Here is a 15,016-nt window from a genome sequence, read left to right as displayed (position 1 = left end):
GGTCGGACACAGGGAATACAATCAGAGGACCAGCAGAGGACAGACTATAGCAGAACAGAGACACAAACCTGAAGACATCTTGAAATAGAGATTAGCACACACAGTGACAAAATATTCAGGAAATAGAGAAATTAACAAAGTAATCGACAGGCCGGTGCCTCCAAGGCTAGTCGAATCTGATGAAACTTATGTGGAGTTGCAGATTTATATTGCCACGAATCAATGTGCACCAGCCCTACCTACCTATCAGATGGCACGCCTTTTCCAAAATCAGCCCATTTCGAAGCAGTTTTCCCGTCAGACACACGATACAGGGTGCACTGAAGCAGGATGCGGAAAACATCCTCTCCACAGAAGGTGCTCGGCGGGGGGCACTAAATGCAATTACAATACCTTTCAATTTAAAGAAGTAAATGTCCTGCCAATTTAAAGCGGTGCCCGTACTACAGTAAGTGGTTCAGTCCCCAGTATATACTACATACATGCCGTTAGATCCACTCCCTTTCGCAATAGATTAGGCAAAGGCCCTAAACATTGAAGTGCCACGCAATGTTCAAGTTGGGGGAACTGAAACCATTCTATTTGTTACAAATGCAATATCAATAGCAGGAACGAATAGGGAACTAACATTCTCTGCAAAGGAAGCGCTCGAAATAGCCTTCTTAAAGTGCCAGTGAAATGTCTGTCAGTTCAGAATTCCTTGGCGACGCCTCCTCTTTCATGGCCTTTGACCTATCCTCACAGGAGCCACTTCCCTACAGCTGCCCACATTACCTAAAACTACGTTTGAAAAACACGGTATTTTGAAACGAGGCCTGTGGCAATCACCATGACCGAGTTTCCTGATCATTAGGTAGGAAAGCCCTCTTGCGACTCCGCGGATCTTGTGAAACACATTAAGGTGTTTACACAGTGGGCGTGGCTGCTCTCCTATGGGCAGCCCGGGTCACACCCAACAACCCAACAGCTACACTAGCGGCGCTCTCTCGTCTGCAGCTCTAATAAATCCCTTTTGTGCGCAGTCCCATATTTAGCCTCTTCAGGGCTTTATTAATCATCACAATCAGTGTATCCGCTAAATGCAGGCAAGTCTCAGATTGTGATCAGGAAGGATCTGTCAACAACGCAATAACAAAGAGGGGTGCTTGCCAGATCGATCACCATAGAGACATGGACCAAGGGACAGATGATTGCAGATGAATAACACAGAAGGCACTGCGCTCTTCAGGATTCATGAAATAAACGCCACTAAGGAGGGTACGAAAGAGAGCTACTGAATGGTTGTTCCAAATCATTGTTTCTGCCAATTTACATTCACAGGGATCGGTAGTCTGGACATGCAATCGACATGCACATTAATCTTCCCATGCACAAATTGTAATTGGTACTAGACATTTTGTAGCCTAATTGCTAATCTAGCCAACCACTCGTTCAGAAAACTCCCTCCACCAGGTGCCATCATGTAAAACAAAGGCCTGTGGTCCGTTTTAATGATGAATGAATTTAGTTCCCCATAAGAAGGTCCTGAAATGCTCAGTACCCAACACACTTGCCAGGAATTCTCTCTCTATTATAGAGTAATTCTTTTCTGCATCCGGCAAAGCCCTAGAGGCATAAGCAACTATCCATTCTTTGCCTCTATCTCTTTGCATAAGCACACCAACAAAACCGCAATTTCTGGCATCCAACATCACAACACACTGCTTTCCATTTTCAAATTGTTTCAAACAATAAACTCTTTCAAGGTTTTACATGCAGTGAACATGTACTCAGTCCTGACAAACTTTGCATTTTTTAAAATAAACATCCGGGATCTACTTTGGCCGCATAGTTTGGGGATACAATTTGAGTTGAGTTCAGTTAATCCAAGGAATGCCACTAATTGTTCCTTGGAAGTAGGTATGGGAGCATTGGTGATAAAATTTTCAACATGGTTCTGCCTGGGTTTAATACGAATGGCACTAATGCATGGGCTAAATACTCATCTTCCTTCTGCTTAAACCTTCGTTTGTCAGATCGTAATGTGAGGCCTTTCGCTTATAAAGGTGCCAAAACCATCTTGAAATTGTGATCTGCTCTTCCGCATCCTAACCATAAACCAATATGCCGTCTTGGAAAGCAACTGCTCCTTCCAGGCCATCAAGAGTTTCCTTTATTAACCTCTCAAAGACGGTATACAACGTTTAGCACGCATTTCTTACAACGCACTACCATTACAACGCAGGCATTACCACGCATACCATTACAACGCATTGCGCTGGGGGGCGCTCTAGGATAGGGAATAAGTTTAATTTTATATCCAACACCTTCCCTAGTGTCCACGGGGACTGGAGTTGGAATATAAAATTATACTTACCACTATCCAGCACCTCAAAGCGCTACGCGTTGTAAAGGTATTCGTTGTAAATACCGCGTTGTAAAGGTATGCGTGGTAATAGTATGCGTGCTAACGTCATACATCCCTCAAAGACAGATGCCACACTGGCGATGCCAAACGGCATACGACCAAACCTCAATAGCCCTTCTTGAGTTGTAAATGCCGCATGGTTCTTCGATTCCTCGTCCAAGACGACTTGGTGATATACACTTGCGACATCAAGGCATTGAGAACACTTGCGCTCCTGCTAAAGTGGTGACCATTGCGTGTAAATTAGGCAAAGAATGAGCATCCACCCCTTTAGCATTGTTAACACTGCGCAAATTAATGCAAAGCCTCACCTGAAGATTTGACAGAAATAACAATCAGAAAAACCCATGTTGAAGATTCAGCAGGTTCAATAATGTTCCTTTGACAGAGATCATGTAGGATATCCTTAAGTTTGCTTGTAAAGAACAATGGTATATTGCGCACTCTAGGGCAAATGGGAACAGAACCCTCATGTAGCCTAATGCGATGCTTGAATCCTCTGTACTCTCCTACCTGCTATTGAATACATTGGGGAACTGTGATTTAAGATCCTGAATTAGATCAGATATGTTCCCACCCCCAGTAACATTTGCTGCTACAGTGTCAAGAGGAGGAGAAGCTGTAGGATGTCATTTAATCCCCATTTCTTCTTGGTGTGGCCACCCCAACAAGGTTTGCTGTCCAGAAAATTCTATTTTGGCCCAGAAGAAACCCACCAAATCAATTTTATGAGCAGTGACCCTCTTGGTGTTACATCAGGAGGCAGAAGTTTTTTTATAAGGCCAATTTCCCTTAACAATAGCTTGTGAAATATTAGTGTACAATGCACAAAAGTCCACAAGTACACATAGTGCAACCCCATCAATATTACTACACACCAGTGGCTACGCACCTAGCTAGGGGCATATCGGATCATTCGCCACTCTGGGTCAGGTTCGATATGACTTCTGGATCGGGAGGTAGAATAGCCCCCATTAATCCCTGGTACATGCGCAATCCTAAAATTCGTAAGGACCTGCTAAAGGCGTTAGAACATTATTTTCAGAAGAATGAGGGATCGGTGTTGTCCCCGCTTTCGCTGTGGGAGGCTTTTAAGGCAGTCATAAGGGGCCAGGCTTTGTCGCTGATCGCAGAAGCAAAGAAGGATCGGAACAAAGAAATTGTAAAAATAGAATCTAATATTACTCGTATTGAGGTGGAATTGGAGCAGGAGGTGACCCGTGCTAGACTGCATGTTCTGAATCTCAAGCAGCTTGAGTATAGAGCGTTAGTCACTGACCGTGCCAGAGCCCTAAGTAGAGAGCAGCAGGGTCGATTATATGATGTCGGAGATAAGGCTGGAAAGCTTATTGCCTGGTTGGATAAGAAAGACCGGGCTGATCGGGTTGTTCCGGAACTTGAGACGGCAGAAGGATCGCGAATAACAGACCCCCAGGGGATAGTGGATAGTTTTGCAGAATAATTTCGTATAGTGTACACCTCGGTCGCGGGGCGGCCAGAGGAGGACTCTCACTTGTTATTGCGAGATATCCAACTCCCATGCTTGACTAAGGAAGACCGTGATTTTATGGACAGTGCCCTCACTGCCGATGAAATGGCCCTGGCAGTGCGCTCTTTGAACTCTGGTAAGGCACTAGGCCCTAACGGACTCCCGGTTGAGTTGTATAAGCTTAGGCCCGATAAGATCGCCCCTTATCTTAAAGGTATGTTTGTGGCAGCACGAGAACAGGGAATATTACTGTATGATCAGAGAGTGGCGTCTATTGTAGTTATCCATAAGGAAGGGAAAACGAAAACCAAATGTGCCTCTTATAGGCCCATTTCCTTATTGAATGCTGAACCTAAGATTCTTACTAAACTATTGTCCAATAGGCTTGTTAAGGTTATTAGCGGTCTCATGCATGCTGATCAGTCGGGTTTTATTCCCCATAGAAATACGGCTTTGAATCTTCGCAGGTTGCACGGAGTGTTGGCCAGAGCACATACCCTGAAGGAACAGGCTATAATGGCGTCGCTTGACGCAACGATGGCCTTTGACACGGTAGAAAGGCCGTATTTGTGGACAGTCTTGGCTAAGTTTGGATTTGGACCGGAGTTTATCAGTTGGGTGCGTCTGTTATATACTGAACCTCTTGCGCAGGTTGTAGTGACTAACCGAGTTTCGGCAACATTTTGTCTGGGGCGAGGCACTCGACAGGGGTGTCCACTCTCTCCCCTTTTATTCTCACTGGCTCTTGAACCTTTGGCGGCCTGGATCCGCTGGGAGCCTTGTATTCGATGGTCCCCTCAGGTAGAGGACCGGATCTCTTTATACGCAGACGACATTCTGCTCTATTTAACCTCACCCAGAAAGTCCTTAATTGTCGTCTGTGATGTTTTGGCCTCCTACGGTAGGAATTCGGGGCTCACTATAAATTGGGGGAAATCCTATTTGTATGTTCTGAGCGGTGACACCCCGACTCCCCCACGAAACTGCCCGATTCAAATCGCTACTGACGGGTTTAAGTATCTGGGGATCTTTATTTCAATGGATCCCACAGTTCGTTACGAGAGAAACATCCTTCCCCCTTTAGTTAGATTAAAAAGCGACGCAAGCAGTTGGAGGAAGCTGCCTCTCTCCCTGTTGGGAAGGGCGGCCCTCTTTAAGATGATGTCCCTACCTCGTTTTTTTTACGCCCTCCAGAATTCATTAGATTTAGTTCCGGCTAGTTATTTCCGAGAGGTGGAGGGGGTGCAGCGCAGTCTATTATGGGAGGGTAGACCTCGTATTGCTTTGGCTAAACTGACGTTACTGTGGTATGACGGTGGTATCACCCTCCCTGACATCAGAAGATACTATTGGGCTTCTCAATTCACAGCCATCAACCAGGGTACTTATGGACGTGGTTCGGATCCTGGTTATGCAATGGATAGGTGGCTTATAGTAGAGCTTTATATGCCAAGTCGGCGGGGAACAATTGACGGGACCGACGAAGGTAGTGGTCCGGATATGGCGCGACGCCACTAGCTCTATAGGGTGGAGAGGCCGCCTTACATTGGCCACTCCACTATTCAACTCGGACAGTCTGGGCAAGCTTTGGAACACTAAGGGCTTTGATAAATGGGACTTGATAGGGATTGCTAAGATTGGCGATATTTGGGTCAAGGGTAGGATTAAGACGTTTGCTGAATTGCAAACCGAATTTGAGTTGAATGGAGCGGAGTATTTCCGCTATGTGCAAGTTCGACATGCGCTACAAGCGGCGCTACCGGTGGAAGAGGAGATACCAGAGGCCTCGCCATTGGAGGATAGAATATTGGATGGGCGTTTGCCGGATAGAACTATTTCCCTTACTTATAGGAAGTTGATCAACCACAGAGCAGACCTCCTGGTAGAGTTGAGGGATAAATGGATGAGAGACGGTATTGAACTAGACGATGAAGACTGGCAATCGGCAGTGTCTTCCCCGAAAGAGGTTGCGATTCCAGCGAGATTGAGGCTAGTCCAGTTGAAAATACTACATAGGGTGTATGTTACAGGTCCACGCTTGGTCCGGATGGGGCTATCTGAAGAAGGTTTGTGCAGGCGAGGATGTGGGCAGGTGGGCACGTTCCTCCATATCCTCTGGGAATGTCACCATATGGTGGATTATTGGAGTTCGATACATGAAGTTATGCGAGAGGTATTGGGGTGACGGTGTTACCAGAGGCGAGAAGATGTCTCCTTAATATTTGGGAACCAACAGATTTAAACACAGCACAGACCAGGTGGGCCATTCTAGGGGCAATGATAGCGAAACGAAATATAGCACAGCAGTGGGGATCTAAGAGAGCGCCCACGCTTGAGGAATGAAAAGAGAGCATGGACTTGTGTATGTTTCGGGAGAAGACCGTCTATCTGGCCAGAAGCCGACCTCGTAAATGGGTGACTGTTTGGGGGTTGTGGAACCGATACAGGGGGGAGATTTGTGTACCACCGGCTGACTCTATATTGGATATACCTGCATCCCCTTGACCTTTGTATGTAAAAGTATTTCGGCCCCCTCTCCTTTCTTTTTACGTTCCCCCCAAGTATTATTGATATGTTGTAATGATGTATGGGAATTTTTAACCTCTGTTCTATGCACTCATTTGAATGCCTTGTATTAATAAAAAGAAATGTAAAAATAAAATATATTACTACACATGATGGAAATTTGGTCGAGTAAGAACCTACAACTATGCTTAACACTGCATTGAATTTGGGTTCACTACTGTCATTAGAACTGTCATATTCCTCATATCCCTGTACCATGTTTACTGACCTGCATACTCTGCCAAAATGCCCTTTAGTACCACGCCTTGAACACATTTATTCCACGGCAGGACATATTTTTACATTGCCGAGGTGCGCACTACTGCCACATCTATAACAAAGGGGAATGTTTCTCCTCCCATCATGTTTTTGCCAATTAGGTTTGAAATCGTTTTCCCTTTAGATTTATCCTTAGATACAATGTGGATGTCACTTTTCACAACACCCACACAAACTTTTTTAGAGTGCTCAATGGCTTTGGCGATGTCGAATGCAGCGTTGAGCAACATCTCAGTACTGGTCCATAATCATTACTGTATTTGTTTTAATTATTGGTTCTCATCAAAATGTGGTCTCTTAGCACTTGCTCATAAGAGATGTGCTTAAAATCGTACATGGCAGCTAGAGATGTAAGTACAGAAATCTAGTCTTAAATCGATTCTTCGGGATGCTGCTTTCTAGAATAGAAAATGAATCTGTCCATTATCACATTGGTTTTCTTCCCGTACCGTAAGCAGAACTGTTTGGAAGTAAAATGATAAACATTGAGATTTCCTGGATTAACCAAAACTGGTACATTCTTAAATTCCTTCAAACCAATACCCTTAAGACAAGGCTTCAATAACGCCAACTTTCCCCAGGTTCACATCCTTCACCTTCAAAAAATTCCACATACGCTTGAAAAACAGCCTCCCATGCTTCCCAGTCCCTGGGTGGCTCCCCAGTGGGACAACGCTCCTCCGCCCTAGCAGAGGATCCGCCTCTAAGCGCATCACCGTAGAGTTAATCAGCTCCTGGATTAAATGTGCATCATACACAACATGTTAAAATAATTAAAGGTAGTGACCGCTGTCCAGTAGGGCTGTGTGCATTACCGTAGGATTAAACATAGCTTGCATTAATTGTACGCCATACACATCCTGTTAAAATGATAAAGGTAGTCACTGCTGTCCGGAGTAGATTTGTACGATGTGGCATGGAGTACGATGGCAGCTCAATGGAGGCGAATGCAGCAGGAGAGGGTTAAACCGAATGTGGGGTTGTTCACGAAATGCAGGCCGTAAACTCTCACTGCCTTGAAATATTGCTGCAGAAGCACGGTACACCAAAATGACACTTGCAATTGGCTTCCGTGTGTGGGAGTGCACCAACATGAGCTGCGATGATACACTACGATCGGCTACCGTATGTGGGCATGGTGGCCAAAAGCAATCACCTCTCAAAATACGGGCCAATCGTGTTTTAGGGACATCCAGGCTCCTAGACCAATGGCAGATGGAGCAGAAATAATGCTCCAATGAAATCAAAGGGATGCCCAATGGCATTGGTGACATGCCGGTGAGATACAGGAAACTCTAATATCCAATAAAAACCCAAAGCAGTTGTAAATCCAGTGCATGATTTCGTGCCCACCTGTCTCCATTGTAGGAAGTTGGAGGCACACCGGTAAAAAGAAACCGATTTACAGATAATCTGTATAATCCAGCGTTTATTTCCAACAGCATCCAAATCATAAATATGTACAACTGTCCCTGCTCTAACCACTAACCCCCTTTCTATATGTCAATCCCCCCCCATTCAAAGACATACACAATGCCTTCACTAGCGAAAGCGCTCATTCACCACCGAAAGCAATAGATGAGATAGACACAGCGACAACATAAGTGTCATACTCATGCTTATCTCATGTCAATACAATAACATAAAAAATAAACACAGGAATGCGGACACCAAGAAAGTGAGCGTGTACCTATACCACTGAGCCTTTCAGTAGAACAGTGATGTGTGGGACAGAACAGGGAAATAGTAAGGAATCTGCAGTCTTGGGGACTCAGAAAGTATTTGAGGTCTGGGCCACTGAAGGGAGATTATAGTCTTCAATTCACGAGTGTGTATGCATACTAAGTACAGAGTGGGGGGTCTGCAGTGTGGTAACTATTAGAATGGGAGGTCTGCAGCCTGTGTGAGGTCTGCTTGCCAGAGGTCTAGAAGATGAAGTCTTATGCAGTAGAGGGATCCTGTGGGTGATGTAGTCTGCAGGCAGAAGAGGCAGTATACATGCGGGGACTAAGAAGATTTGGGGGTCTGCATAATTGCGCCAGAGTTTTGAGGTGAAATGGGACCAGATAAGGGAATCTACAGACTAAACATTGTGTGGACTACGTGATGGCAGATCCTCAGTTACATTAAAATACTCTTAATATGCTTCTCTATAAATCTCGTGCTCAGTTTAACTAGTATAATTAAGACTTCTCACATAGGTGCTAGGTATTTCTGGGGATGTGGAGTTCAAAGTGTCCATGGGGGGGGGGGGGAGACAAAAAAGGCAGGTAACATTGTTGGAATGGCTGCTGGCACCTTCTTCACTTCTAACACACTGCATGTTTGTTTTCCTCACAGCTGGAACTGAAACTGGAAAATGGCCGGAGGACCCTAAGCCTCCTTCCTGAGCCTTGCCATGCGCCAGCATGGAGTGGCTTGTGAACAAGGTGGAGAGTGACCTAAATATTGACCCACGCCAACTAGCCATTGCTGCTGAAGGAACTCATGTTGCCGCCTTTGTTCCTCTGAAATGGGTACTAAACCTAAAAGAGCGCAAAATCCTGCCCAGCGTCTGCCCAAGGCCAGAGGGGTTGAGCGATATAGAACTACAGACATTTTTAAATCGAACTGTGGCCAAGTTACCAGCAGGTTGGACAAGAGTGGACATTTATGGTTTACGAAAAGAACAGCTGACTTATCCTCTCACTGGCCATGAAGGCTGGCAAGACGAATCGACAGTTGGCTCAGGGACTTTTGTCGGATTCATGCAGAATGTGGCATCTCAGAACTACAAAAACCTGTGGGACAAAGCTCACAGGATATACGTTCAGCCATACCAGGGCACAGGTGTGAGATCAAAGGTCCAAGCCCTTGATGTACTCAGAAGGGCCCTTCAGAATGTTTACGGCCTCAATTTCATTCTGATAGACAAAGAAGCTCCCTGTCTCTCACCTGCCAAAGACACTATCCCTGTAGCACGGGGAGCTCCATCCTGTCCCAACATCCTCCGGGCGGATGCCTTGCTGGAGTCTACCCACGTGCTTTATATCATTCAGCCATACGTGCAATACTCCTTGTATGATATTGTTAGCTTCAGTCCTGCAAAGCTTGCCAACAGTTATGCCAAAATCCTTTTTATCATCTTTCACGTTCTACAAGCAATGAAAACCTTCCATGCAGCTGGGCTAGCCTGTGGCTCGTTGTCCCTGCGCAATGTGGCAGTTGATGAGAAGCTTTGTAGTCAGCTGCGGGTGAATCTAAATGAATTTGAGAGGCCATCAGTAGTTGAGGACATGACGCTAGAGAGAGAAGCTGCAAAAAACCATCTTCCAAGAAAGAAAAGGATGTGCACCACTTGTCAGGAAGAGTTGTGCCGCTTGGTGGTTGGCTGGGTGCATGGACAAGTCAGCAACTTTGACTATCTTATGGAACTGAATCGGTTGGCAGGACGCAGAATGGGTGATCCCAATTATCATCCAGTTTTGCCTTGGGTGGTGGACTTTACTACTAAACACGGCAGGTTCCGGGACCTACGCAAGTCTAAATTTCGACTCAACAAAGGAGACAAACAGCTAGAGTTTACCTATGAGATGACCGAACAAGCATTTGTTGCTGGTGGAACAGGTGGGGAGCAGCCCCATGTCCCCCATCACATCTCAGATGTCTTATCTGACATCACATATTATGTGTACAAGGCACGGAGGACCCCTAAGAGTGTTCTGTGCTGTCATGTGCGATCCCAGTGGGAACCTCATGAGTATCCTGCCAGCATGGAGCGCATGCAGAGCTGGACACCTGATGAGTGCATCCCTGAGTTCTACACCGATCCCACCATCTTTCGATCCATTCACCCTGACATGCCTGACCTTGACATCCCTGCCTGGTGTAGTTCTTATGAAGAATTTATCAATGTTCATCGGGCACTGCTGGAGAGCAAGGAGGTGTCTCGGGATCTTCACCACTGGATTGACCTCACCTTTGGGTACAAGTTGGCAGGAAAAGAAGCAATCAAGGAGAAAAATGTTTGCCTCCATCTAGTGGACAACCACACACATTTAGCCAGCTGTGGGGTAGTGCAGGTTTTTCAACAGCCCCATCCTAAGCGCTTGTTAGAACCTGGACAGATTCCTTCTGAAGCTCCCTCCATTACGCGGACTATCATTCAGAGCATGAGGGAGATGACTGTAAGGGAGGACCCTCGTGATCACCTTTCCAGCACTGTCAATGGGTTAGTTTTAGAGGCTACTGCTTGCGAAACGATCTGGGTCTCTGACAAAGTTAACATTACAGATGAAGAGCTGGAACAAGGAATGGAGGCTTTAGAGTCCATACCCTCAGCTGGCCGGACCGGAGACCAACTGGGTAGGCAAGTTTCTAGTCAAGGCAGCAGCGTTCCTTCCTTGACCGCAGATACTAGGGCTCTAGGTATTAGGTCAAATCACAAAAACAAAGCTGGGGTCTGGGACCAGTTGGAGTGGGGTGAGCAAAGGCTCCTGCTTCCTGAGGCCTTCAACCCGACCCAGGCACTGGAGGAGCTGGAGATGCTGAATAACTTCTTGGTTAAAGGTCTACATGGTGAAATCAAAGAGTTGAAAAGTCCTCAACTGGAACACCAGCAGAGCTTGTTGGATCACTTCCAGCGTGACATGCAGGCTCTAGGGGTAATGATTGCTGAGGTGATCTTCGCATCCAGGATGCGAACAATGCAGCCCCAGGCATTGCTGCTGCATCGTTTCCTGACTGCACGGAAGCTTTGCAGATATCATGTGAAGGAGATTCCGGCTCCTTTGCTGCATATCCTGGAGATTCTGTTGCAGTTGCGCATCCCAGAGAAAGTGCTGTTGAAGGACTTTCCCGTCAGCACCCGGGTTTCTCTTTTTGAATATAAATTAATTTCAAAGGGCCTCCCTCCACCTTGTCCTGCCCAACTTCTTAGTCCTTTTTGCTCTGTCATTCCCTTCCCTGCATATTTTCAGTCCCTGCATAAGTTCATTTCTATTTATCAGTCGAGGAGAGTAGAGGACGAGCGTCAAGGGCGTGAGCTTGTATTCCTGCTCTGGCAACAGCTGGTGGCCATCATTGATGAGGTCACCCCTGAGGGATTGGAGATCATTCTACCATTTATTCTCTCTTTGATGTCTGAAGAGAACACTGCAGTCTATGCCGCATGGTATCTTTTTGAACCCATAGCTAAAGCCTTGGGCCCAAGGAATGCCAACAAGTACCTGCTGAAGCCACTGATTGGCGCATATGAAAACCCCTGCTACGTACATGGGAGGTTTTACCTATACACAGACTGCTTTGTGGCACAGTTAATTGTGCGTCTAGGCATACAGCCTTTCCTCTCCAATCTACTCCCTCACATCCTTCAGATTTTGGTGGGCATAGAGAGCCTGACGGAGGAGACCACATCTCTTGCAGGAGGTGCTGAAGATGAAGAGAGTGGCGTGGGCACTCCGGTGACCTGTTCCTTTGGTGAGGAGAGAAGTGATGGGGATCTCAACTCATCAGGTTTAGAGCTTCTGGACTACACTTCTGGGGTCAGCTTTCATGACCAGGCAGACCTAACGGAGAATGAAGAGTTCCAGAATGGTCTCTACGTGGAGGAATCATTACAAGAGCAGGAGTCCATCAGCCTGGGAAGGCTGAGCGATCACAGCAGTGCCAGTGAGATCTCCTTTGGGGAGGAGAAGCCAGCTGATGGCGATTCCTTGAAAGAGAAGAGCAGTCTTAAGTCGGACAGCAGCCAAGACTTGAAGCAGAGCGAAGAGTCGGAGGAGGATGAGGAGGACATTGATGCTGCTGCTGCTGTCCCTCCAGGGCCCAGGCTTTCAATAAGCATGGACACCAACACAAAGGCCGTATTGATCAGTGAAGACGTAGAGTCTAAAGAACAGGTGGTGCCAGAGCTTAATGGCCAGTTGGATGAAAAAGATCATCGGATCCTATTGGGTAAGATGCATTTGTGTTATTTTTGCACAGAGGAATGACTGCTCTGTATGCTGCTTACAAATGATTGAATAATAGATGGTGAAAGCCTTTGACCTTTCTTGACCAATTCCTCAAACTAGCTTCGTGGTGTTAAAGTACAACCAAGAATCACAGGTTATCTGCCACACAACTGCAGCATTGATCTGTTATTTTTATTATTTCAAATAGTACTGTGCACTTAGTTAAAATTGTGATTTTATAGGTGTGCATGGTGAGTGTGTGCATATATACATATATTCCATAAAAGGACTGTTGAAGGGCTGGCGCCGGTGACCTCCCTGCTGTTTCATGAATGGTTTTTCATACACAGGATGGAGAACCCCTGGCATGATCTGTCTCTGTGTTCTTTTTACAGTCTGACCCAGGGCCTGCATTAACTTTCAGGGAAATAATAAATAGAGTGCATGGCCAGCGACCGAGCCTGACATGGTTTTTGAAATGCCCAGTTCTCACTACTAGGACACTGATCTACTAGATATGGTCTGAAACCGTGCCTTATATGCAACAGGCACAAATGCATATCGTTCACCAGGTTGGTGATGTCTAAAGTGGGGCATTCTCAGACAGGTAGAGTTAAGGCTGCAAAGTACAACTAATGAATTTCAGATGTTTTAGATAATAGCCTTAACATTGCTTTCTACTGAAAAATGCCAGCAAATGTTTTATGTGTTTTTGTAAAGTAGATTCAATTTTTATCTTAGCAAAGCGCAACACCATTGCTTTTACAAATATTTTTACTGTCAATGTCTTGAGTTTTGTTATATAATCCTTTGGTTAGTTCCCACCCCACCCACAGGGCATTATTAGTTAAATGGGTGAAAAATGTGGCTAGTGGCCTGCAGATCATAGTGTGCTGCCAGTGAACCTTTTACTTTCAAAAGCGTTCTCTACCCTTCTGAAGTGTGTTCTGAAGCTTGCTGAAGGGGGGTGGTGTCCTCCCCGCTTATACGTGTTCTAAAAATATGTTTTACAGTCCATAGTTGTGAAAATGGTTCCCATGGAAATCCAAATATCTGCTAGCTAGAAGTTCCAACTAGTAGCACATCTGTAATGCTTGTTGTGAGGGCTTTTTCAAGGAATGTTGTAATGTGTACTCCAAATTGAGGGGAAAAAGGAACCCCTCTCTCCACAAGTTCTGTATTTATACCGCGTGTTGTGTTGATCAATTGTGCTCTGTGATTTTTGTGTTCTTTGCTTGACAAAATCTTCCCTACATGATTTTCTATGGGAAATACAACCTGAGTTTGCTTCTGGCACCCATACATAAAGTTGCATTCACTTCACTAATCTGCAGAAAAGCTCCCTAGATTAAATTTAATATTGATGCATACTTTATCTGGAAAGGTTTCATGCTGATCCTCAAACGGGGACGATGTTTCAAAGTGACCAAATAAAGGCTTTTATTATAGATCACTGAATTGACTTATAATGTCAATTATTACGCCTAACAGCCTTATTTGGAGTTTGTCTGAGGGAATACTCCAATGCAAAAGTGGCTGATAGTCCATCTACCCTATTACAAGTGCATTATAGTCTGTTAAACTTTTAGTACATAATAATGGCCACGTTTGTACCGGCCACCACCAGCCTTTGTTGTAAGCCTGGAGAGAATCCTTTGTTATGCATGCTGCAGCGAAGGAGCTAATCAGAAGATACTATTACTCTGCTAGTGATCTGAAAGTGCAGGCCGGTGGGATCCGCAGAGGGCAGGAGGGGTGAAGGGCAGAGCTCAGGCTCTAAATGTAACAGGTCTGCACTGATAAGGCTACTGACAGACAACTTCTGCCAAGTATTACCAGCTTCTAGCCATTTCTTCAAGCCCACAATAAATAAAAGTAAGCTTTTTACAAGTTTACATATTTACCGTTTCTTATGAAGTGGTATAGTTTTTCACAATTCAATGAAAGAATTGAAGTATTTTCACTATAATTTACCACAAAGTCATTGTTGTTACTCATTCATCTTCTGCAGTTAACAGCCATTGATAAATCCAGTAGTCTGGGCTTGTTTTAAGTGCATGACAGTTCGATTTTATATCTGGATGCAATAACAGAAAGAGGCAGCAGAATACCAGTCAGTAGAGAGTTTTTAGGTCTCAACCTGCGCAAATGCGCAGTCGAGCTGGCGAGACTTAATGAGATAGAGGAAGTGACATTCTTCTTTCTCTCTAAGCCCCGTCCTTTTCAGACTGGCTTATTTGACTTCCTTCTGCTGTAAAAGAGTGGTTATCTTTATGGGGCCTGCCCCATAAAGATTAGAAACCTTTTACAGCAGAAGGAAGTCTGGGAAAGAGGCTACGTCAG

At 45.4% G+C, this 15,016-nt stretch overlaps 1 protein-coding gene across 1 annotated transcript in view; it reads left to right on the top strand.

Annotated features, from left to right (window-relative positions):
* The window catches only part of WDR81 (WD repeat domain 81), a 141,337-nt gene that overhangs the window by 9,988 nt on the left and 116,333 nt on the right, over positions 1-15,016 (top strand). Inside the window, exon 2 of the mRNA XM_086955203.1 lies at positions 9,081-12,674. Within this exon, the coding sequence (XP_086811329.1) occupies positions 9,149-12,674 (3,526 nt within the window). The 5' untranslated portion in view covers positions 9,081-9,148. The remainder of the gene's footprint in view (positions 1-9,080; positions 12,675-15,016) is intronic.

The sequence above is a fragment of the Lissotriton vulgaris genome, chromosome 2_1 (genome assembly GCF_964263255.1).
Source record: "Lissotriton vulgaris chromosome 2_1, aLisVul1.2, whole genome shotgun sequence".
Lineage (NCBI taxonomy): Eukaryota > Metazoa > Chordata > Amphibia > Caudata > Salamandridae > Lissotriton > Lissotriton vulgaris.
The sequence above is the reverse complement of the archived record's forward strand: the minus strand, read 5'-3'. Positions and strand labels throughout refer to the sequence as shown.